This window comes from Triticum urartu, chromosome 6A (assembly GCF_056163025.1).
Source record: "Triticum urartu cultivar PI428250 chromosome 6A, HENAU_Tu73, whole genome shotgun sequence".
Taxonomy (NCBI): domain Eukaryota; kingdom Viridiplantae; phylum Streptophyta; class Magnoliopsida; order Poales; family Poaceae; genus Triticum; species Triticum urartu.
This window is the reverse complement of record NC_141878.1, coordinates 95494631-95519599: the sequence shown is the minus strand read 5'-3', so window position 1 is coordinate 95519599 and position 24969 is coordinate 95494631. Positions and strand designations below refer to the sequence as shown.

General features: G+C 47.3%; 2 protein-coding genes and 1 pseudogene across 2 annotated transcripts; 2 read left to right on the top strand and 1 right to left on the bottom strand.

The window, feature by feature from the left end:
* The first annotated feature begins 4058 nt into the window (after positions 1-4058).
* LOC147964190 (uncharacterized) lies at positions 4059-4659 on the top strand. Its single transcript, XM_087529871.1, has 3 exons — positions 4059-4298; positions 4389-4419; positions 4544-4659. The coding sequence occupies exons 1-3, from the start codon at positions 4059-4061 to the stop codon at positions 4657-4659; spliced, it is 387 nt and encodes a 128-aa protein (XP_087385997.1).
* Positions 4660-7220: 2561 nt separating this feature from the next.
* Positions 7221-8244, top strand: LOC125513775 (uncharacterized). Its single transcript, XM_048678965.2, has one exon. It carries the CDS (start codon positions 7450-7452, stop codon positions 8065-8067), a length of 618 nt encoding a protein of 205 aa, XP_048534922.1. The 5' UTR covers positions 7221-7449; the 3' UTR covers positions 8068-8244.
* Positions 8098-24969, bottom strand: part of LOC147964189 (uncharacterized) — a 99233-nt pseudogene continuing 82361 nt past the window's right edge.

Below are 24969 nucleotides of genomic sequence, written 5' to 3'. Positions count from 1 at the left end.
TGCCTTTAGCATTGCGAAGAGCTCGGGAATCGTCTTATCCATCCCTTGCATATTATAGTTCATCACGAAGCTCTTGTAGCTTGGTGACAGTGATTGAGGAACTCTGTCAATGACACTATCAATAGGAAGATTAACTCCCAGTTGAGTCAAGTGATTATGATACCCAGACATTTTGAGTATATGCTCACTGACAGAACTATTCTCCTCCATCTTGCAGCTATAGAACTTATTGGAGACTTCATATCTCTTAATCCGGGCATTTTCTTGAAATATTAACTTCAACTAATGCTCCATGATGTTCAAAACGTCGTTGAAGTACCGGTTCTAAGCCGTAAAGCATGGCACACTGAACTATCAAGTAGTCATCAGCTTTGCTCTGCCATGTGTTCATAACATCTGGTGTTGCTCCTTCAGCAGGTTTGGCACTTAGCGGTGCTTCCAGGACGTAATCCTTCTGTGCAGCAATGAGGATAATCCTCAAGTTACGGACCCAGTCCGTGTAATTGCTACCATCATCTTTCAACTTTGCTTTCTCAAGGAACGCATTAAAATTCAATGGAACAACAGCACGAGCCATCTATCTAGAACAAACATAGACATGCAAAATACTATCAGGTACTAAGTTCATGATAAATTTAAGTTCAATTAATCATATTACTTAAGAACGCCCACTTAGATAGACATCCCTCTAATCATCTAAGTGATCACGTGATCCAAATCAACTAAACCATAACCGATCATCACGTGAAATGGAGTAGTTTTCAATGGTGAACATCATTATGTTGATCATATCTACTATATGATTCACGCTCGACCTTTCAGTCTTAGTGTTCCGAGGCCATATCTGCATATGCTAGGCTCGTCAAGTTTAACCTGAGTATTCTGCGTGTGCAAAACTGGCTTGCACCCGTTGTAGATGGACGTAGAGCTTATCACACCAGATCATCACGTGGTGTCTGGGCACGACGAACTTTGGCAACGACGCATACTCAGGGAGAACACTTTTATCTTGAAATTTAGTGAGAGATCATCTTATAATGCTACCGTCAATCAAAGCAAAATAAGATGCATAAAAGATAAACATCACATGCAATCAATATAAGTGATATGATATGGCCATCATCATCTTGTGCTTGTGATCTCCATCTCCGAAGCACTGTCATGATCACCATCGTCACCGGCATGACACCTTGATCTCCATTGTAGCATCGTTGTCGTCTCGCCAACTATTGCTTCTATGACTATCGCTACCGCTTAGTGATAAAGTAAAGCAATTACAGGGCGATTGCATTGCATACAATAAAGCGACAACTATATGGCTCCTGCCAGTTGGCGATAACTCGGTTACAAAACATGATCATCTCATACAATAAAATTTAGCATCATGTCTTGACCATATCACATCACAACATGCCCTGCAAAAACAAGTTAGACGTCCTCTACTTTGTTGTTGCAAGTTTTACGTGGCTGCTACGGGCTGAGCAAGAACCGTTCTTACCTACGCATCAAAACCACAACGATAGTTCGTCAAGTTAGTGTTGTTTTAACCTTCTCAAGGACCGGGCGTAGCCACACTCGGTTCAACTAAAGTTGGAGAAACTGACACGCGCCAGCCACCTGTGTGCAAAGCACGTCGGTAGAACCAGTCTCGCGTAAGCGTACGGGTAATGTCGGTCCGGGCCGCTTCATCCAACAATACCGCCGAACCAAAGTATGACATGCTGGTAAGCAGTATGACTTGTATCGCCCAGAACTCACTTGTGTTCTACTAGTGCATATAACATCAATGCATAAAACCAGGTTCGGATGCCACTATTGGGGAACGTAGTAATTTCAAAAATAATTCCTACGCACACGCAAGATCATGGTGATGCATAGCAACGAGAGGGGAGAGTGTTTCCACATACCCTCATAGATCGAAAGCGGAAGCATTAGCACAACATGGTTGATGTAGTCGTACGTCTTCACGATCCGACCGATCAAATACCGAACGCACGGCACCTCCGAGTTCTGCACACGTTCAACTCGATGTCGTCCCTCGAACTCCGATCCATTCGAGCTTTGAGGGAGAGTTCCGTCAGCACAACGGCGTGGTGACGATGTTGATGTTCTACCGTCGCAGGGCTTCGCCTAAGCACCGCTATGATATTATCGAGGTGGACTATGGTGGAGAGGGGCACCGCACACGGCTAAGAAATCCAAGGGATCAATTGTTGTGTGTCTAGGGGGTGCCTTCCTCCCCGTATATAAAGAAGTGGAGGAGGGGGAGGGGGCCGGCCACCCTTGGCGCGCCCCATGAGGAGTCCTACTCCCACCGGCAGTAGGACTCCCCCCTTCCATGTTGGAGTAGGAGAGGAGAGGGAAGGAGAAAGAGGAAGAAAGGAAAGGGGGGGGGGCGTCGCCCCCTTCCTTGTCCAATTCGGACTTGGGAGGGGAGGGACACGCGGCTGCCCCTTGGCTGCCTCTCCTCTTGCACCAATTGGACCCATGAGGCCCAATAACCTCTGGGGGGGGGGGTCCGGTAACTCCCCGGTACTCCGGTATATATCTGATAACCCCCGGAACCATTCCGGTGTCCGAATATAGTTGTCCAATACATCAATCTTTATGTCTCGACCATTTCGAGACTCCTCGTCATGTCCGTGATCACATCCGGGACTCTAAACTACCTTCGGTACATCAAAAAACATAAACTCATAATATAACTGTCATCGAACATTAAGCATGCGGACCCTACGGGTTCGAGAACTATGTAGACATGACCGAGACACGTCTACGATCAATAACCAATAGTGGAACCTGGATGCTCATATTGGCTCCTACATATTCTACGAAGATCTTTATCGGTCAAACCACATAACAACATACGTTTTTACCTTTGTCCGGTATGTTACTTGCCTGAGATTCGATCGTCGGTATCTCAATACCTAGTTCAATCTCGTTACCGGTAAGTCTCTTTACTCGTTCTGTAATACATCATCCCGCAACTAACTCATTAGTTGCAATGCTTGCAAGGCTTAAGTGATGTGTATTACCGAGTGGGCCCATAGATACCTCTCCGACAATCAGAGTGACAAATCCTAATCTTGAAATATGCCAACCCAACAAGTACCTTTGGGGACACCTGTAGAGCACCTTTATAATCACCCAGTTACGTTGTGACGTTTGGTAGCACACAAAGTGTTCCTCCGGTAAACGGGAGTTGCATAATCTCATAGTCATAGGAACATGTATAAGTCATGATGAAAGCAATAGCAACAAACTAAACAATCAAGTGCTAAGCTAACGGAATGGGTCAAGTCAATCACATCATTCTCCTAATGATGTGATCTCGTTAATCAAATGACAACTCTTTGTCTATGGCTAGGAAACATAACCATCTTTGATCAACGAGCTAGTCAAGTAGAGGCATACTAGTGACACTCTGTTTGTCTATGTATTCACACATGTATCATGTTTCCGGTTAATACAAATCTAGCATGAATAATAAACATTTATCATGATATAAGGAAATAAATAATAACTTTATTATTGCCTCTAGGGCATATTTCCTTCAGGGATACCTGCGGCTGTGCGCCTACCATGCCCGCCAGGTGTTCAGCGATTTGTTTGCTCGGCTATGGACTCGGACGACGAGGAGGCGCTCACGGCGCCGCTGGTGGAGGAAGCCGATGCCACGTCCAGGACGAAGAGCATCTCATGGTCCTCACCGCCTTGGCCGTCCTGCTCGCGAGCAGTTCAAGGCCGCGGCGAGGTGGCTCGGCGCCAGGCCGGCTGAAGGCAAATAACAGGCATCGACTGGAAGGCTATGCTTGCTCTACTCCGACTACTTCGTCGATGCTCCACTGCACGTCGACAAAGTATTTCAGCGTCGTTATCGGATGAGCCGAAAGCTCTTCCTCAGGATTGTGAATTCCATCCGGGAGTTCGATAGCTACTTCAAGTGCAAGAAGGATTGCACTGGCACACTTGGATTCACCTCACTCCAGAAGTGCACGACAACTATGAGGATGCTTGCATACGGAGCTCCCGGTGATTCACTGAAAGACTATGGACGCATGGCCGAGTCCACGACCATTGAGTGTTTCTACAAGTTCTGCACGGCAGTGGTGACAATGTTTGGACCGCAATACTTGCGATCATCCAATGCTGAAGACACTGCTCGGATCCTAGCACAGAATGCAACAAGAGGATTTACAGGGATGCTTGGAAGCATCGACTGCATGCACTGGAAATGGAAGAACTATCCATTTGCTAGGCAGGGGATGTACAAAGGCGCCAAAGGCGGTTGCAGCGTGGTACTTGACGCAGTGGCCACACACGACCTATGAATTTGGCACTCCTTCTTTGATATGCCGGGAACTCACAATGACATCAACGTACTGCAGTGCTCCCCTGTCTTTGCCAAGCTTGTTCAAGGTCATTCTCCTCCAGTGAACTTCGAGGTCAATGGGCGGCACTACAACAAGGGATACTACCTTAGCAGATGTCATCTATCCGAGATGGTCCACATTTGTGAATACTATCTCAAACCCTGTGCCAGGAGGCAAGAACTCCCACTTTGTGAAGGTTCAGGAGGCTTGCAAGAAGGATGCTAAGGAGGCATTTGGTGTGCTTCAATCTCGATTTGCTGTTGACCAGTACCCTGGTCAGACCTGATCAAAAGATCGAATGTGGGAGATCATGACTTGCTGTGTCATCTTGCACAACATGATCATTGAGAGCGAGCAGGAAGAGCCAGTGTTTGAGACAATCATATTACAAGCAGGGTCCCTTTGCCCAAGTTGATCACCACCTACCGGTAACTTGGACTGCCTTTCTCAATATGCGTCAAGAGATCCGAGACCCACTGGTGCATGAACAACTGCAGCAGGATCTGGTGGAGCACCTATGGAGGCTCAAGGGCAACGCCTAGCTCGACATGTGATGAAATACGACTTTTTATTTGTTGAACTATTTGATTTTTATTGATTTTCTGTGATGAACTATGTGATAAAAAAATAACTTTATGTTGAATTTGTGCACAAGCACGCCGAATACAGGTCAAAATCGGTCAATTTGCACCGATAGTGGGCCAATTTGCGCTGAAAATGGACTGAAAAGCGGGTTGATTTTGCGCTGAAAGTGGACCTAAATCGGCGCCTGGAGGCGGCGGCTGGGAATCCGATTTTTTTGAAACTATGATGATTTTTATAGCAAATTCGAAAACTATACACCCTAATGGAGAAAAATCAAAAGTATCACCCCGTCGGCCTTCTGTTGGCCGAAGAGGGACTTTTCGTCCAACCGTTGGCCAAAAAGGACTTTTCGGCCAACCGTTAGCCAAAAAGGACTTTTCGGCCAATCGTTGGCCAAAAAGTACTTTTCGGCGAACAGTTGGGCAAAGAGTCCCTCTTCAGCCAACACATGTTCTATTGTTTAAAAAAATTCATATCAAATAGTATTTTTAGTATTTCAATTTGATTCTTTTTGCATTAGATTAGAAATTTTATGAAGTTTCTGTAGATATCAAGTTTGACTAGATTTGAAAGTTTGAATTTATTTTTTTCATGAATTTGCTCAAATAACTAGATTGCCTATAATTTGTGTTAGGAGTATTTTTTAAGATGATTCTTTTTGCTACTGGTTCTTTGTGAATTTGTTTATCAGTAGTAATTAATTGGCGAATTTTATAATTATTTAAAATTAGGTTTTTATGAAAACAGTTCTGTTTTAGTGTTTGTTAGGTTTTATGCTATTTCTTTTAATTTTAATTGCTTTAAAAAAAATTCTTTAGTTTTTTGACATATTCTTTTTGTTCCTGTTTAGTTATCAGTAGCTATTTTATTTGTAGTATTTTTTTGTATTTTATTTCTTTTATCCTACTAGAAAACTTGTTTTGAGCTTCATAGGAGTTTATATTTAAAAGTGCCTTGTAAATCCTGTACAACCATTGCCGTTTTATACAAGAAAAATAAATACTTTCCCACAATCTTTTTCCCTCCATTTTCTTTGCCGCCATTTTATTTCCCGCCATTCTCTCCCGCCACACTAAGGAGTGCTGCATCGACGGAGGATGACGATGATGCCTTCATGTGGAGTGTGAAACACTGTGTGAGAGAAGTCATAAGTGTGAAACACTCTCCGATGATGATGACGAAGCTGCAAACACTTATGACTTCTCTCAGACAATGTTTCACACTCCACCAGCAGCACCGACGCAGGAGACACAGACCGTGTCAGACGATGTTATCTACGATCGTGGACACCATGAGGCTCGTTTTATAAGTTGAAAAGTGAAGATGGCGAGAAAGAAGATGTCGGGAAAGAAGATGGCGGGAGAGAATGGCGGGAAAGTAAATGAAGGGAGAGAATGGCGGGAAATAAAATGGCGGGAGAAAATGGAGGGAGAGAATGACGTAAAAACCTAATTTTAAATAATCCTAAAATTCACCAATTAATTAATACTGATAAACAAAGTCACAAAGAACCAGTAGCAAAAAGAATCATCTAAAAAGAATACTCCTAGCTCAAATTATAAGCAATCTAGTGATTTGAGAAAATTCATGAAAATTTAAATTCAAACTTCCAAATCTAGTCAAACTTGATATCTACAGAAACTTCATAAAATTTCTAATCTAATGCAAAAAGAATCAAATTAAAATACTAAAAATCCTATTTGATATGAATTTTTTAAAAAGTAGAGCAGGTGTTGGCCGAAGAGGGACTCTTTGGCCAACTGTTGGCCGAAAAGTACTTTTCGGCCAGCAGGAGGCCGAAAAGTCCCTTTTCGGCCAACAAGAGGCCGACGGGGTGATACTTTTGATTTTTCTTTATTAGGGTGTATAGTTTTCGAATTTGCTATAAAAATCATCATAGTTTCAAAAAAAATCTAGGAATCCAATCGCCCTCATGCTGATATTTTCGCCAGCACATTCCTAGACGGTGTTATTTCAAGTCCGGAGGCCGAACGGCTGAAGATGCTGTTAAAGATGTTCATAGGGTAGCGTATGCATGCGTGCGATACACGTGAGGGTCTTCAACTGTACGTCTCAGAAGAAAATTTTGCAGTCTTTATCTGTAATGAAAGGCTGAGTAGCCGTTGAGTTGCTCTCGTAAAGTTTAGTGGGTTTTGTGCAGCTGTAGCCCCTCATCCAACCTGTTAAACTATAATTTTCATTTCAATAATGAAACTGGGAGCAGTCTGGCGGTCTGTGCCTTTCGTCAATTTCTTTTGTGTTCTCTGTTGAGCGATTGCCATGTCCGCTCTCGAGTATTTCCGGACAAAATACTGAGACTAGCTAGCAGGGTAAGAACAAAGAGCGCAACTGTATTTTAGTTCCTCCCAGTCCATAAGTACCCCACTCAGACTCAGAGTTCAAATTACATAGTCAATGCCAGCAAGCTCCAACTTCCTCCCCCATCCAACACCCTCCGGCTCCAAGATCTGAATCAAGAAACCCGCCGGCGATGGGGCTCTGCGACTGCTTGGGCGAGTGCTGGGACGACTGCAAGTGGGCATTAGCGTGCCTCGCCGCCGTCGTCGCTGTCATCATCATCGCCGTCATGGTCGCCGCCTACAGCTTCGCCGTCCAGCCATCCATCACCGTCGAGGACGCCTCGCTGACCAGGTTTGCGCTGGCGACCACCCCGGTGACCTCGCTCGGGTACAACCTCTCCCTGAAGCTCGTCGTCCGCAACCGGAACTGGGCGACGACCATGAAGAACACGGAGCCGCTGGAGGCGGCGTACAAGTTCGACGGGCAGCAGTTCGAGCGCGTGCAGGTCGCCGACAAGGGCGACAAGCACGGCCCCAGGAAGACCCGGGTGTACCGCCTCGACTCGGGCTCAGACAGCGCCTACGCCGCGCTGGGCAACGCCGGCGTCGCCGCGTACAAGGAGCAGAACAAGACCGGGGAGTTCGAGCTGGAGGTGGCGGTCACGGGCGAGGTGCGGTACACGCTGCAGCTGAAGAAGAACAAGCTGTCGGGGACCTGCAAGCTCAAGCTGAAGATCGACTCGCCGGCGACGGCCGCCGTGGTGTTCGAGAAGGTGAAATGCAAGCTCGAGAAGGAGAAGAAGGAGTAGTTAATTTGCTAGCTACTGTGCACTGTATGGTTTTCATCCAAAGTTCGAAGCAATCTATGGCGGCCGGTTGCCAACTTGCCATATCGAGTAGTTGTAGTACTTCTCAATTATTTGATTCCTTCTTTATCCTTATGTAAAATGGTTTTCGATGGTGAATCTTGGGAGGTGTTTGTCTCAGCAATTTTCGTCCGTCACCTGTTTACGTTGTAAATAGATAATGTTACATGCGTTTGGTGGCGACCTTGTATAGTCAGGTCCGGGACAGTGATCAGTCGATACCCCCCACCCCTCATTGGAAAAGAATTCCTTCCCACCCTCAAGCGCTCCTCACCCCCAGCCTTCCTCCCCCGCGACTCCTTTCTTCCCTCGACTGCATGCATGCATCGCCGCCGCCGTCGCCTCCCTTCAAGTCCAGCGCTGCCGCCGCCTCTTGATCGACCCGCTTCGAGTCCAGCGCCGCTGCCTCCCCTCGGTCCTCCCCTCCTGATCCAGTCGTCAGGAACAACCACGCCAGCCAGCCGCCGCCGCTGCTGCCGACGAGGATGTACAGCCGAAGCCGCCGACGAGGAGCAACAAGGCCCATCTCTGGATCAATCTCTTCCTCCTCCATCAAGCTCCTCTTGCAGATCTCCATCTGATCTGTTCTTGATTTGTTTTCTTTACAATGTAGAACCAAACATAATAAGGTTTTTCCATTCCAGTGTTGTTACAGTGTGTAATCAGTTCCCTTTTACATTTACGTTACCACTCATCGAAACAAACACCTCCTTGGTTGCAACTATTTGAAATTTGCATGTGTTATGTTCCCCATTTTTTTGCTACAAGATGTGAATAGCTAGATCGTAGTGGGAAATTCACTTTGGCGCAAAGGTGCACATGCACCTATTGTCTAAATATACATTTCAAAAAGTTGAAAAAATCGAGAAAAAATCCCGCCTCTAAGTCCGGACATTATATGTGTGTACCAAGTTTCGATCAAAAAGGACATTTTTTATGGCTTGTGTAGAAAGGAAAAAAATTTATGCTTGATTACAGGTATTCACGAGGCATTTATCCATCTTTTTTATACATGCCACAAAAAATGTCATTTTTCATGAAAAATTTGTGTGCGAACGTAGGATGTCCGATGCACACGCGGGATTTTTTTTCCGAAAATTTTCAACATTTTGAAATGTGTTTTTATACACATTTCATAGTGTATCTACACCTAGGAGCCAAAACGCCACTCTCGATGGTAATCCCTCCGTTTACAAATAAGTACTATATAGGATGTTTTGGATATATTAATACGAACTACATGCAAATTGAAATAAGTGAACAAACACATAAAAATATGTTTACATGCATCTGATCCAGAAGTATGTTAGAGTTCATAAATACTCACGTCTTACATTTGTTTATAAAGAGAATATAAGATGTTGCATATTCCTGTCTGGACCATATACTGACTAAAATAAGTGAATACAGACATTAAAAAGTATCTATACATATTTAATCGAGAAAAAATTAGAACATCTTATATTTGTGGACGAAGGGAGTAACATTTAAAGATATTTTTTGAAAGCCTATATTATGAAAGTTATTGTATTTTCTGGTATAATGGGTCAAATCTACAAAGTTTGCATCGAGTAAATCTAATATACATCATTCATATACTTCTTCCATTTCCAAATATACGTCTTTTTAGAGATTTCAATATGGACTACTACAACTTGGTGCATCTACAGCTGGACTTGGCAAATCCGACCCCTCAAACGCCCACGGACGCGCCCCGGCGTGTTCGCGGACAATGACCAATCACCCCTCAATAAACGCGTTTCACATCCGCATACCTCAAATTAGAAATTTCAAATTCATATTATTACATGCAACATGAAACATAATCTACGCAGAGCTCGTCCGGTTCCGCTCCCCGCTCGCCCGGCTCCGCCCTGGCCATGTTCGGCGACCGGCTGCGCTCCTCAGAGTGTTGGGCCGGTCGCCGACAAGGTAGGGTAGGGCATGAGACACGAGCTGGCTCACGTGACTCAAGACTCCGCCGTCTTTCATGCCCTACTCTTTCTCGTCGGAGAACGGAACCCGAACGGTGGCAGTGGACGTCAGATCGATGATGGATCCATCCGGAAACGAGTCGCCGACGTCCACCACGATGCGGTTGCGGCGTCCGGGCTGATGTGCCATACGGGGCGCCGGAGAATGCGACTCTACCTCGCCGACATCCGCCGTCGCGGAGGCTGCCACCGCCTCCCGCGCCCGATGCACAGCGGGCACGCCGTGCCATGGCCTTGTCGGACGAGGCCTATGGTGCGTCCGCATGCTCGGGGCACCACCGGAGGCGTTGCGCGCCCGTCAGCGCGTTCGGACGCCAGCCGGACCGCACGGCCTCCGGCAAGGCACTATGGTCGGCCTAGCGCCGGATCCATCCCCATTTGGGCGGAAGCAACGGATTCCCGACGGATGGAGTCCGAGCGCAGCCGTCCACGAGTCTCCTCCTAGGCGCGGCGGAGTGCAAGCCGGACGGCCATCTCCTCCTTGGGGCCGCACGGGATGAGTTTGGGGTCGAACGATCCGGAGGTAAAGGACTCAGATCCGCTGCCCGCCATGCCGGAGAGGACCGAAAGGAGACGGAGACGAGCTTGGGTGGCAGAGAGGAATGAAGGGGAGGGGAGTGAAGTGGTTAGGGTTTGATCCGACGAGCGGATATGAAGGATTTTATGTGAGGTCAGTTGGGTCGGCATGGGCCGGGTCCGACGTGGCGAACATGCCAGATGCGCCCGGGCGCCCCGTATCCGCTTCATATTTGAGCTGGAAATGGGAATGTAGGTTAGCCTTGGTGTTTGAGAGGCTCGTCTGAATAAAAAATCGTGACCGAGCGACCTACCTGCACGTTTGAGACGTGTTCGAGGGGTCCTGTTGTAGATACTCTTAAGGCCCTGTTTGGATACTCTAACATAGTTAGAGTTAGAGTTATTTTCTAACCCACTCTAACCCAAATAAACACCTCTTCACCGAGATAGTTGGGTTAGATGGAACTAACCCACTCTAACCCTCCCTGTTTAGATATTTTTAGATTATTTAAGCCTCCAACTAATCCAAACTAGCTCTAACCCCATGATCCAAACAAGGCCTAAGATCGAAAGGAGTATTTCAGAGGAGTGAATATAGTATTCACGGTGGTTCGTACGGGCTTCCCGCGTCGAATGGTAGCAAGCACGGGCCACACACTGTTCGTGTCAGACTTGTTACAACTTTTTATTGTTTTAATTTGGAACCGAACGACTTCTTTCTTTATCACCAGCTCTCGCAGGCACACATGGGCGCTGTGGTCCGTTTGGCTCGTGGCCAACCAGGTGCACATCAATCAACTCAACAGAATTAAAGCCGCGCAGGTTTCGCCGAAACTATAGGCACCATACCCCACAAATTCCTGTCTATCCATACTGGCCCACAGTCGTTGTTTTTCATTTTTCTTATGGCCAGCCGCAAGGCCCTCTGCAGACGCGCAAAAGACCGTTGCCCGGGGTCGGTCCCCGGTCGCCCTCGTCCCAGTCAGTCAACGAAGTTGTCGCCAGGCCTCGCAACTGACTGCAAGGCCTGACTCATGGCATTGGATCTCCGGCCGCAAGGGCAGGCACGACCACGAGGCCTGCTCTTTCTCTGGCCATCGTCGCCGCTCCACCCCTCCACATCCACCTCCGGCATGAGGTTGTACGTGAAGGCTGAGATTTGCAAGCGTCACTAGGAGACGGGCACACTGCTACCATGGCGCGACGTGCACCTCCCCAATAACTGGCATTTCTTCGCGGATCGGGTCCCCATCCCACCAATACCGGTAAGCAACCGCGCCCGACGCGAGGAGATCGCCCACCGCCGCCAGACCTCGTCAACGACTCGAGGTATGCCGTGGACTCCCCGCTGTGGGACACGTGGCTCCGCATCGAGCATGATCTATGCCGGCAATCGTTCTTTGTCAGTCGTGCTCCGATCCCACCCAGCCGCGCGCGTGCCGCCAACCCTCCCCAGCCACGTGGACGTAGGCTGGTCCGCGGCCTGACGCCGACGCCATCCCCGTCACCATCCCAGCCACTGCCCGCTCTGATGACAGCCGAGGAGGAGGAGGAGCTGGTGAGGCGGGCCATGGAGGACTTGTTGGGGAACATAGCAGAAATTCAAAATTTTCCTACGTGTCACCAAGATCTATCTATGGAGAAACCAGCAACGAGGGGAAGGAGAGTGCATCTACATACCCTTGTAGATCGCTAAGCGGAAGCGTTCAAGAGAACAGGGTTGATGGAGTCGTACTCGTCGTGATCCAAATCACCGATGATCCTAGTGCCGAACGGACGGCACCTCCGTGTTCAACACACGTACAGCCTGGAGACGTCTCCTACCACCTGGGCGTAGGAGACGTCTCTGGTACTCCATCAGGGCTTCGCCAAGCACCGCAAGAGACGAGGAGGGAGAGGGATAGGACTACGCCAAGAAGGAGATTGAATCGTGTCTCTGGCTGCCCAAAACCTCAAGTATATATAGGGGGAGGGGAGGGTCTGCGCCCCCACCTAGGTTTCCACCCCTAGGGGTGGCGGCCAGCCCTAGATCCCATCAAGGGGGGCGGCCAAGGGGGGAGAGAGGGAGGCGCACCACTAGGTGGGCCTTAGGCCCATCTGAGCCTAGGGTTTGCCCCCTTCCACTCTCCCTTGCGCCTTGGGCCTTGGTGGGGGGGCGCACCAGCCACCTGGGGCTGGTCCCCTCCCACACTTGGCCCATGTAGGCCTCCGGGGCTGGTGGCCCCACCTGGTGGACCCCCGGACCCCTCCGGTGGTCCCGGTACACTACCGGTGATGCCCGGAACACTTCCGGTGGCCAAAACCATACTTCCTATATATTAATCTTTACCTCCGGACCATTCCGGAACTCCTCGTGACGTCCTAGATCTCATCCGGGACTCCGAACAACATTCGGTAACCACGTATATCTATTCCCTATAACCCTAGCGTCATCGAACCTTAAGTGTGTAGACCCTACGGGTCCGGGAACCATGCAGACATGACCGAGATAACTCTCCGGTCAATAACCAACAGCGGGATCTGGATACCCATGTTGGATCCCACATGTTCCACGATGATCTCATCGGATGAACCACGATGTCAAGGACTTAATCAATCCCGTATACAATTCCCTTTGTCTATCGGTACGATACTTGCCCGAGATTCGATCGTCGGTATCCCGATACCTTGTTCAATCTCGTTACCGGCAAGTCTCTTTACTCGTTCCGTAACACATCATCCCGTGATCAACTCCTTGGTCACATTGTGCACATTATGATGATGTCCTACCGAGTGGACCCAGAGATACCTCTCCATTTACACGGAGTGACAAATCCCAGTCTCGATTCGTGCCAACCCAACAGACACTTTCGGAGATACCTGTAGTGTACCTTTATAGCCACCCAGTTACATTGTGACGTTTGGCACACCCAAAGCACTCCTACGGTATCCGGGAGTTGCACAATCTCATGGTCTAAGGAAATGATACTTGACATTAGAAAAGCTTTAGCATACGAACTACATGATCTTGTGCTAGGCTTAGGATTGGGTATTGTCCATCACATCATTCTCCTAATGATGTGATCCCGTTATCAACGACATCCAATGTCCATGGTCAGGAAACCGTAACCATCAATTGATCAACGAGCTAGTCAACTAGAGGCTTACTAGGGACATGGTGTTGTCTATGTATCCACACATGTATCTGAGTTTCCTATCAATACAATTCTAGCATGGATAATAAACGATTATCATGAACAAGGAAATATAATAATAACCAATTTATTATTGCCTCTAGGGCATATTTCCAACAGTCTCCCACTTGCACTAGAGTCAATAATCCAGTTCACATCGATATGTGATTAACACTCAAGGTCACATCCCCATGTGACTAACACCCAAAGAGTTCTGGGTTTGATCATGTTATGCTTGTGAGAGAGGTTTCAGTCAACGGGCCTGCAACATTCAGATCCGTATGTACTTCGCAAATTTCTATGTCAGCTTGTAGATGCAACTACTACGCTACATTTGGAGCCATTTCAAATAACTGCTCTACTTGGAGCTATTCTAAATTGTTGCTCCATTATACGTATCCGGTATCTCTACTCAGAGCTATCCGGATAGGTGTTAAGCTTGCATCGACGTAACTCTTTACGTCGAACTCTTTATCACCTCCATAACCGAGAAACATATCCTTATTCCTCTAAGGATAATTTAGACCGCTATCTGGTGATCTACTCCTAGATTACCTTTGTACCCTCTTGCCAGATATGTGGCAAGGCACACATCAGGTGCGGTACTCAGCATGGCATACCGTATAGAGCCTATGACAAAAGCATAGGGGACGACCTTCGTCCTTCCTCTTTCTTCTGCCGTGGTCGAGCTTTAAGTCTTAACTTCATACCTTACAACTCAGGCAAGAACTCCTTCTTTGACTGATCCATCTTGAACACCTTCAAGATCATGTCAAGGTATGTGCTCATTTGAAAGTACCATTAAGCTTTTTGATCTATCCTTATAGATCTTGATGCTCAATGTTCAAGTAGCTTAATCCAGGCTTTCCATTGAAAAACACTTTCCAAATAACCCTATATGCTTTCCAGAAATTCTACGTCATTTCTGATCAACAATATGTCAACAACATATATTCATCAGAAATTCTATAGTGCTCCCACTCACTTCTTTGGAAATACAAGTTTCTCATAAACTTTGCATACACCCAAAATCTTTGATCATCTTATCAAAGCATACATTCCAACTCCGAGATGCTTACTCCAGTCCTTAGAAGGATTGCTGGAGCTTTGCATACTTATTAGCATCTTTCAGGATTGACAAAACCTTCCGGTTGTATCACATACAACCTTTCCTCAAGAAAATCGTCGAGGAAACAATGTTTTGACATCCTATCTGCAAGATTTCATAAATGATGCAGTAATCGCTAATATAATTCCAACAGACTCTTAGCATCGCTACGAGTGAGAAAGTCTCATCGTAGTCAACTCCTTGAACTTTGTTGGAAAACATCTTAACGACAAGTCGAGCTTTCTTAATGGTGATACTTACCATCATTGTCCGTCTTTCTTTTAAAAAACCATATGTACCTAACAGCCTTACGACCATCAAGTAGTTCTTCCAAAGTCTACACTTTGTTTTCATATATGGATCCTCTCTCGGATTATATGGCCTCGAGCCATTTTGGAATCCAGGCCCACCATCGCTTCTCCATAGCTCGTAGGTTCATTGTTGTCTAGCAACATGACTTCCAAGACAGGATTACGTACCACTCTGAAGTAGTACGCATCCTTATCGTCCTACGAGGTTTGGGAGTGACTTGATCTGAAGTTTCATGATCACTATCATAAGCTTCCACTTCAATTGGTGTAGGTGCCACAAGAACAACTCCCTGTGCCCTGCCACACACTAGTTGAAGAGACGGTTCAATAACCTCATCAAGTCTCCACCATCCTCCCACTCAATTCTTTCGAGAGAAACTTTTCCTCGAGAAAGGACCCGATTCTAGAAACAATCCCTTATTGCTTTCGGATCTGAGACAGGAAGTATACCCAACTGTTTTGGGTGTCCTATGAAGATGTATTTATCCGCTTTGGGTTCGAGCTTATCGGCCTGAAACTTTTTCACATAAGCGTCGCAGCCCCAAACTTTTAAGAAATGACAGCTTAGGTTTCTCTAAACCATAGTTCATATGGTGTCATCTCATCGGAATTACGTGGTGCCCTATTTAAAGTGAATGTGGTTGTCTCTAATGCCTAACCCATAAACTATCGTGGTAATTCGATAAGAGACATCATGGTATGCATCATATCCAATAGGGTGCAGTTATGATGTTCGGACACACCATCACACTATGGTGTTCCAGGCTGTATTAGTTGTGAAACAATTTCCACAATGTCTTAATTCTGCGCCAAACTCGTAATTCAGATATTCATCTCTATGATCATATCATAGATATTTTATCCTCTTGTCATGACGAACTTTCAACTTCACCCTGAAATTACTTGAACCTTTCAATAATTCAGACTCGTGATTCATCAAGTAAATGTACTCAACATCTACTCAAATCATCTGTGAAGTAAGAACATAACGATATCCACTACACGCCTCAACATCTACTCAAGTCAACCTAAGTGTTTTGCGTGTGTAAATCTGGCTTACACCCGTTGTATGTGAATGTAAGAATCTATCACACCCGATCATCACGTGGTGCTTCGAAACGACGAACTTTCGCAATGGTGCACAGTTAGGGGGAACACTTTCTTGAAATTTTAATGAGGGATCATCTTATTTACTACCGTCGTTCTAAGCAAATAAAATGTATAAACATGATAAACATCACATGCTATCAAATAGTGACATGATATGGCCAATATCATATTGCTCCTCTTGATCTCCATCTTCGGGGCTCCATGATCATCATTGTCGTCGGCATGACACCATGATCTCCATCATCATGATCCCCATAATTGTGTCTCCATGAAGTTGTCTCGCCAAATTATTACTTCTACTACTATGGCTACCGGTTAGCAATAAAGTAAAGTAATTACATGGCGTTGTACAATGACACGCAGGTCATACAATAAATAAAGACAACTCCTATGGCTCCTGCCGGTTGTCATACTCATCAACATGCAAGTCGTGATTCCTATTACAAGAACATGATCAATCTCATACATCACATATCATTCATCACATTCTTCTTGGCCATTTCACATCACATAGCATACCCTCCAAAAACAAGTTAGACGTCCTCTAATTGTTGTTTGCATGTTTTACGTGGCTGCTATGGGTTTCTAGCAAGAACGTTTCTTACCTACGCAAAAACCACAACGTGATATGCCAATTGCTATTTACCCTTCATAAGGACCCTTTTCATCGAATCCGATCCGACTAAAGTGGGAGAGACAGACACCCGCTAGCCACCTTATGCAACTAGTGCATGTCAGTCAGTGGAACCAGTCTCACGTAAGAGTACGTGTAAGGTCGGTCCGGGCCGCTTCATCCCACAATGCCGCCGAATCAAGATTGGACTAGTAACGGTAAGCATATTGAACAAAATCAACGCCCACAACTACTTTGTGTTCTACTTGTGCATAGAAACTACGCATAGACCTAGCTCATGATGCCACTATTGGGGAACATAGCAGAAATTCAAAATTTTCCTACGTGTCACCAAGATCTATCTATGGAGAAACCAGCAACGAGGGGAAGGAGAGTTCATCTACATACCCTTGTAGATCGCTAAGCGGAAGCGTTCAAGAGAACGGGGTTGATGGAGTTGTACTCGTCGTGATCCAAATCACCGATGATCCTAGTGCCGAACGGACAGCACCTCCGTGTTCAACACACGTACAGCCCAGAGACGTCTCCTACGCCTTGATCCAGCAAGGGGAGAAGGAGAGGTTGGGGAAGACTCCATCCAGCAGCGGCACAACGGCGTGGTGGTGGTGGAGGAGCGTGGTACTCCAGCAGGGCTTCGCCAAGCACCGCAAGAGACCAGGAGGGAGAGGGGTAGGACTGCGCCAAGAAGGAGATTGAATCGTCTCTCTGGCTGCTCAAAACCTCAAGTATATATAGGGGGAGGGGAGGGGCTGCGCCCCCACCTAGGTTTCCACCCCTAGGGGTGGCGGCCAGCCCTAGATCCCATCTAGGGGGGGCGGCCAAGGGGGGAGAGAGGGGGGCGCACCACTAGGTGGGCCTTAGGCCCATCTGAGCCTAGGGTTTGCCCCCTTCCACTCTCCCTTGCGCCTTGGGACTTGGTGGGGGGGCGCACCAGCCCACCTGGGGCTGGTCCCCTCCCACACTTGGCCCATGTAGGCCTCCGGGGCTGGTGGCCTCACCTGGTGGACCCCCGGACCCCTCCGGTGGTCCCGGTACACTACCAGTGATGCCCGGAACACTTCCGGTGGCCAAAACCATACTTCCTATATATTAATCTTTACCTCCGGACCATTCTGGAACTCCTCGTGACGTCCGGGATCTCATCCGGGACTCCGAACAACATTCGGTAACCACGTATATCTATTCCCTATAACCCTAGCGTCATCGAACCTTAAGTGTGTAGACCCTACGGGTTCGGGAACCATGCAGACATGACCGAGATAACTCTTCGGTCAATAACCAATAGCGGGATCTAGATACCCATGTTGGCTCCCACATGTTCCACGATGATCTCATCAGATGAACCACGATGTCAAGGACTTAATCAATCCCGTATACAATTCCCTTTGTCTATCGGTACGATACTTGCCCGAGATTCGATCGTCGGTATCTCGATACCTTGTTCAATCTCGTTACCGGCAAGTCTCTTTACTAGTTCCGTAACACATCATCCCGTGATCAACTCCTTGGTCAGATTGTGCACATTATGATGATGTCCTACCGAGTGGGCCCAGAGATACCTCTCCGTTTACACGGAGTGACAAATCCCAGTCTCGATTGGTGCCAACCCAACAGACACTTTCGGAGATACCTGTAGTGTACCTTTATAGCCACCCAGTTACGTTGTGACATTTGGCACACCCAAAGCACTCCTACGGTATCCGGGAGTTGCACAATCTCATGGTCTAAAGAAATGATACTTGACATTACAAAAGCTTTAGCATACGAACTACATGATCTTGTGCTAGGCTTAGGATTGGGTCTTGTCCATCACACCATTCTCCTAATGATGTGATCCCGTTATCAACGACATCCAATGTCCATGGTCAGGAAACCGTAACCATCAATTGACCAACGAGCTAGTCAACTAGAGGCTTACTAGGGACATGGTGTTGTCTATGTATCCACACATGTATCTGAGTTTCCTATCAATACCATTCTAGCATGGATAATAAACGATTATCATGAACAAGGAAATATAATAATAACCTATTTATTATTGCCTCTAGGGCATATTTCCAACAGGACTCCCTCCACACCCACAACGAGGCCTAGCGGCAGTGCTTCAAAGACATGATAGCCCTCTCCGCAGCCGGTGATGTTGTCACCCCGGAGTTCGACATCGTGGTGAAGGAGGAGGCTATAGGGACGTGCAATAGCAACAGGAGGAGGAGCCCGCGCTGTGGAACACAACACTTGTCGACTAGAAGTGGTCCTAGACGGAGACGGTCCCGTGGACACCGGAGCCCGTGCATGGCGAGGCTTGGTCATTGCCCCCGCTATGGGAAGAGGTGGTGCATGCGCCTCTGCAGCCGCCTCCGCCCAAGCTTGGCAGGGGCAGCCAGCCCACCTATGGACGCCGCCGACCTACATCGACCTCATGTGGGACGAGGACGATGATGGCGGCAACTGAAGCCGATGGCGGCGACGGGCTTCTTGTTTTCTTATGTCATTTTAATTTTTAGTTTGTTTAAGAATGTGGTGGACTGGACTTGGGGCCGTTTTATGTTAATATTTAAGGTTTTTAAACTATTTTGCAATGTCTGTTTGGGTAGATTTGGGGAAAATTTGCTAGTTCTTTTGGAGGACAATTGGGATGTGGCAGCCCAGTTAGGCGCACCGACGGCCGAACGACCGCATGCGGATGCGCGTGTCCGTTTTGCCACCCAAACGGACGTCCGTTTGGGTCCAATGTTGGAGTTGGCCTAAGGGCAACTCCAACCAAAAAAGAACACGAGAATTGACTGCAAACACGTCTAGGCCATTCACGGATAGTTTTATGGACGCTGCCACACAAACATCCGACAACACTAGCCCGCCTGTCAAACATTATCTAGTGCCGAGACCCCGCTGCACCTTGCCGCCCAAACTCGTCGTCTTCGATACTGTAGACGGCACGCCGCTCCATCTTCATCGCACAGAAGTCATATGAAGACCTGCACCAAGTCATACTTTTGTCCTTTTAGCCGATGTACAACCCAAAAGTTGATGCCCCCCATGGGGGTGACGACGCAGGAACCTCGCCATCATCCGATCCGGAAAAGCCCGAATCTTGGGTTTCGCCCGGGGCACAGGGAACACAGATCGTCCTACAAAGCCTCCAACGAGGTAATGACGCCCGCGGGTGCCATCGTTGATGGTTCCGACCGAGGCCGAATCAAGCTTTCTTTAGCAAATTAGGTCCATCCCCGGCTGGACCAGCAAGTCGACCTCCTCCGTCATTCAACATGCCCATGTGTGAAGTTTGCCATTGAGAAACCGCACGACCGGAGCCGCGACACCGCCTAGAAACACCCACACCAGAAAACGGAAACTAAGTCTAACTTCTCACAAAATAATCTAGACCTCCCACGCCCACACCTTCTAGTTTCCAATCTCTAATTTCGTCTAGGATTTGCACTACCAGACCAGTTGGCGAATTTTTTTGGACACTATAGACGCAAAGCGCTCATACATACGCGCATACACTCACCCCTATGAATGCACACACGGACACCCTACCCCCCATGAGCACCTCCGAGAGACTGAGTCGGCATATCATCTTGAGATTTACGGAGTCGCCAGAGGCGCCTTGTCGTCGACGGGAATGTCTCCTCCCACTGAAAGCGCATCGCCGGAAATCTTGAAATAAATCCAGGAATAATGCGAGCACCAGGACTTGAACTCTGGTGGGCTGGGGATACCACTGTCCCTCTAACCATCCAATCACAGGTTGGTTCGCAACCAGTCGGCAATTTGAACTGATCGGGTCTGTGGAACACCCTAGTGTTCCTATGTTTCCAAAGCGCCCATGTCGTCTCGATGACCAACAAGTCGTACCCTGGCTTGTCTTTGCCTCTAAAGGAAATCCTCGCTCTTAGCCACCAACTTGCAAAGGTGTCATTTTGTGTCTGCTCTTGAGTATTTCCAGATAAAAGTACTATTGGGGACTTGCAGGGTAAGCGCATCTCCAACACTGACCCTCAAACCTCCCGCAACCGTTCGGACCGTGGAAGCCCTCCAACGCGGTCCTGTATCGGTCCGTGGTGCGGTTCGGATGCATTTTCTCCCGCACACCAGAGACAAACATGGGGAGGTTTAAGGGAGTCCGAACCGATCCCAAGCCCGCTTCTGACTGCCCTGGCCCACCGAAAATCCCTCCCCTCCCGCATGTTTTCGGTTAGCGCCGCTCCAGAGCGTCAGCGCCTGCATCCATACACGGCCAGAGCGGACACCACACTCACTGGCGTCGGCATTAAAGCCGCACACCGGCTTCCTAGTGTTGGGAAACGTAGCATGCAATTTCAAAAAAATTCCTAAGTCCACGCAAGATCTATCTAGGAGATGCATAGCAACGAGAGGGGGAGAGTGTGTCCATGCACCCTCGTAGACTAAATGCGGAAGCGTTTGAGAACGCGGTTGATGTACTCGGACTTCTTCTCGTTCCGACCGATCAAGCACCGAACATACGACACCTCCGAGTTCTGCACACGTTCAGCTCGATGACGTCCCTCGAACTCTTTGATCCAGCAAAGTATTGAGGGAGAGTTCTGTCAGCACATCGGCGTGGTGACGGTGATGGTGAAGTGATCAGCGCAGGGCTTTGCCTAACCACTACGAAGATATGCCCGGAGGCGTGAACTGTGGAGGGGGTGCCACACACGGCTAACAATTGTTGGTATATACACACACACACACACACATCTGAGCTATTCTGTTACTAGTAACAAAATATTATTCTGTTACCCTTTTTGAACAGACGATTTCAGGTGGTTGAACTGATGTTTTCGAAGCGGTTGAACTGATGCTTTCGAAGCGGTTGAACCGATGCTTTCAGTTGTGTTTAACACGTCGTCTTCTTTAGTTCAAAAACTTTTTGTATTTTTTTGTCGGAACATGGCGTGTAATATATCGTTGGAAAGCTCTTGACAACCATATTTCAAGTATATTGAACGTTTTTGCAAAATCATTATGCTTTAAGAGCAGTTTTGAAAAAACCATTTTTTTCAAAACCGAAAATGTGAATCGTATTTTGGACTCAATTTTCAAACGGTCTGTTGGAATTGAGCAAATAAGATGGCGTTGGAAAGATGGTGAAAATCCGCATCTTCCATATATGTATTGTTTTTTCTAATTCCATATGATTTAAAAGTAATTTGAAAAACGGTGAAATTCTGGGCAAAACGTATTTTCACGATTTTTTGCAAACGGTTTGTCGGATTGACGCAAATAATATGACATTGGAAAGCTATGTAAAATGCGCAACTTTTTTGTATAGAAATGTTTTTCTAATTCCTTACGGTTTAAAAATGAATTCGAATACGGTCAAATTTGATTTTGAACGAGATTTTTTTTTAAAAGTTTGTCGAAATATGGCAAATAATATACCGTTGGATAGCTATCGAAAATGCGAAACTTAGTCATGTTGAACGTTTTCTCTACTTCGCAACCATTTAAGAGTAATTTTGAATACGGCATGACGGATCCTGCTGTTTTCTTGTGTGAAAAACAGAGTAGTGGTACTGATATATATGTATGTTTGTACTGAGCTATTTTTTGTAGAGTAATTTTGAATGGTTCCGAAAAAGGGTACTTGTACTGATGCTTGCATGGGTTTGTACTAAGCATGTTTTCACTAACTAGACTTTGCTCTGTTTTTTTGGTAATACTTTTCTCGTAAGTTTTCAACGGTTTACTGTATCGTCGCCCCTGTACTTGTATGGTTTGTATCATCGAACTGAATGATATTTTATTTAAAAATAAAATGTGTTTGTTTTGTTTCCTTTTTTTAACTCAACATTTTTTGACAACGTTGTTCTGAACTTCTCTCATTTTACGACTTGTACTGAGGTACTTACTAAGCCGGATTTTCATGGGGTTTCTTTTTTTGCTTGGACTTTACAATTTGAATTTCTGTCATTTCTTTTATTCCGAATGGAGCACCGTTTTTAACTCGTACTGAGGTACTTACTACGCCCGAACTGGGGTGGCTGTCGTGACGCAAGGAAGATGTTGTGCGGCGGCGTGAGGTGAGATGCTGGTTGCGTACAGAGGATCACGTGGAAGCGATGCGTAGAGCGTGGTCTGGCGGCACGCTGGAGGGAGGACCATGGCGGGGCGGCACGCTCGAGGGAGGGGGTGCGGGGTGGCACGCTGGAGGGAGGGACTGCGGGGATGCGCGCTATGGGGAGGGGGTGGCGGGGCTGCGCGCTGGAGGAAGAAGAAAGGCGGGGTAAGTTGGTGTCGCCGCGGCATGCGTCTGTTCCGGCGGCATCGGGGTGCGTCTGGCGGGGGCGTCGCGCGGCGGGGAGGGAGGAGGTGGCGCACCGGCGGGGAGGGGGCAGTGCACGGCGGGGGAGGGAGGAGGCGGCGCACAGCGGGGGAGGGAGGGTGCAGCGCACCGGCGGGGAAGGCGCACGGCGGGGGAGGGAGGGGACGGCGCACTGGTGGGGAGGGAGGGGGCGGCGCGCTAGAGGAGGAGTTGGGGATCGGGAGGGAGGTGGTGGGTTCGGTCGCCGTCGCTCCTATATAGGGCCGGAGGGTAACAGATTATTATTCTGTTACTAGTAACAGAATAGCCCTGTCCTATATACTTGGGGTCCTCCCAATTCGACCTCCCCCCTTTCCTATTCCTATTCGGAGTAGGAAGGGAAGAGGGGGAAGGGGGAATCCTATTCCCCATTTTCCTTTCCTCTTTCCCCTTTTCTACTCCAATTTAGCCAGCCCATATGGGAGGGGCGCACTAGCACCTTAGGGGCTGGTCTGTCCCCCTCTTGGCCCATTAAGGCTCATGTAGTTGACGGGGGGATGCCCAGAACCCCTTCCGGTGACCCGATATGCACCCGGTACCCCCGGAACACTTCCGGTGTCCGAATATCATCGTCCAATATATGAATCTTTACCTCTCGACCATTTTGACACTCCTCAGCATTTCCGCAATCTCATCCGGGACTCTGAACAACATTAGGTCTCCAAATCACATAACTCATATAATACAAAATCATCATCGAACGTTAAGCGTGCGGACCCTACGGGTTCGAGAACTATGTAGACATGACCGAGACACCTCTCCGGTCAATAACCAACAGTAGAACCTAGATGCTCATATTGGTTCCCACATATTCTACGAAGATCTTTATCGCTCTTACCATAATGACAACATACGTTATTCCCTTTGTCATCGGTATGTTACTTGCCCGAGATTCGATCGTCGGTATCTCCATACCTAGTTCAATCTTGTTACCGGCAAGTCTCTTTACTCGTTCCATAATGCATCATCCCACAACTAACTCATTAGTCACATTGCTTGCAAGGCTTATCATGATGTGCATTACCGAGAGGGCTCAGAGATACCTCTCGGATACTCGGAGTGAAAAATCCTAGTCTCGATCTATGCCAACCCAACAAACACCTTCGGAGATACCTGTAGAGCATCTTTATAATCACCCAGTTATGTTGTGACGTTTCATAGCACACAAGGTATTCCTCCGGTATTCGGGAGTTGCATAATGTCATAGTCGAAGGAATATGTATTTGACATGAAGAAAGCAATAACAATAAAACTTAACGATCATTATGCTAAGCTAACAGATGGGTCTTGTCCATCACATAATTCTCCTAATGATGTGATCCCGTTTATCAAATGACAACCCATGTCTATGGTTAGGAAACTTAACCATCTTTGATCAACGAGCTAGCCTAGTAGAGGCTTACTAGGGACACTGTGTTTTGTCTATGTATCCACACATGTATCAAGTTTCCGGTTAATACAATTCTAGCATGAATAATGAACATTTATCATGATATAAGGAAATATAAATAACAACTTTATTATTGCCTCTAGGGCATATTTCCTTCAGTCTCCCACTTGCACTAGAGTCAATAATCTAGTTCACATTGCCATGTGATTTAAAACCAATTCACATCGTCATGTGATTAACACCCAAAGTTCACATTGCCATGTGACCAACACCCAAAGGGT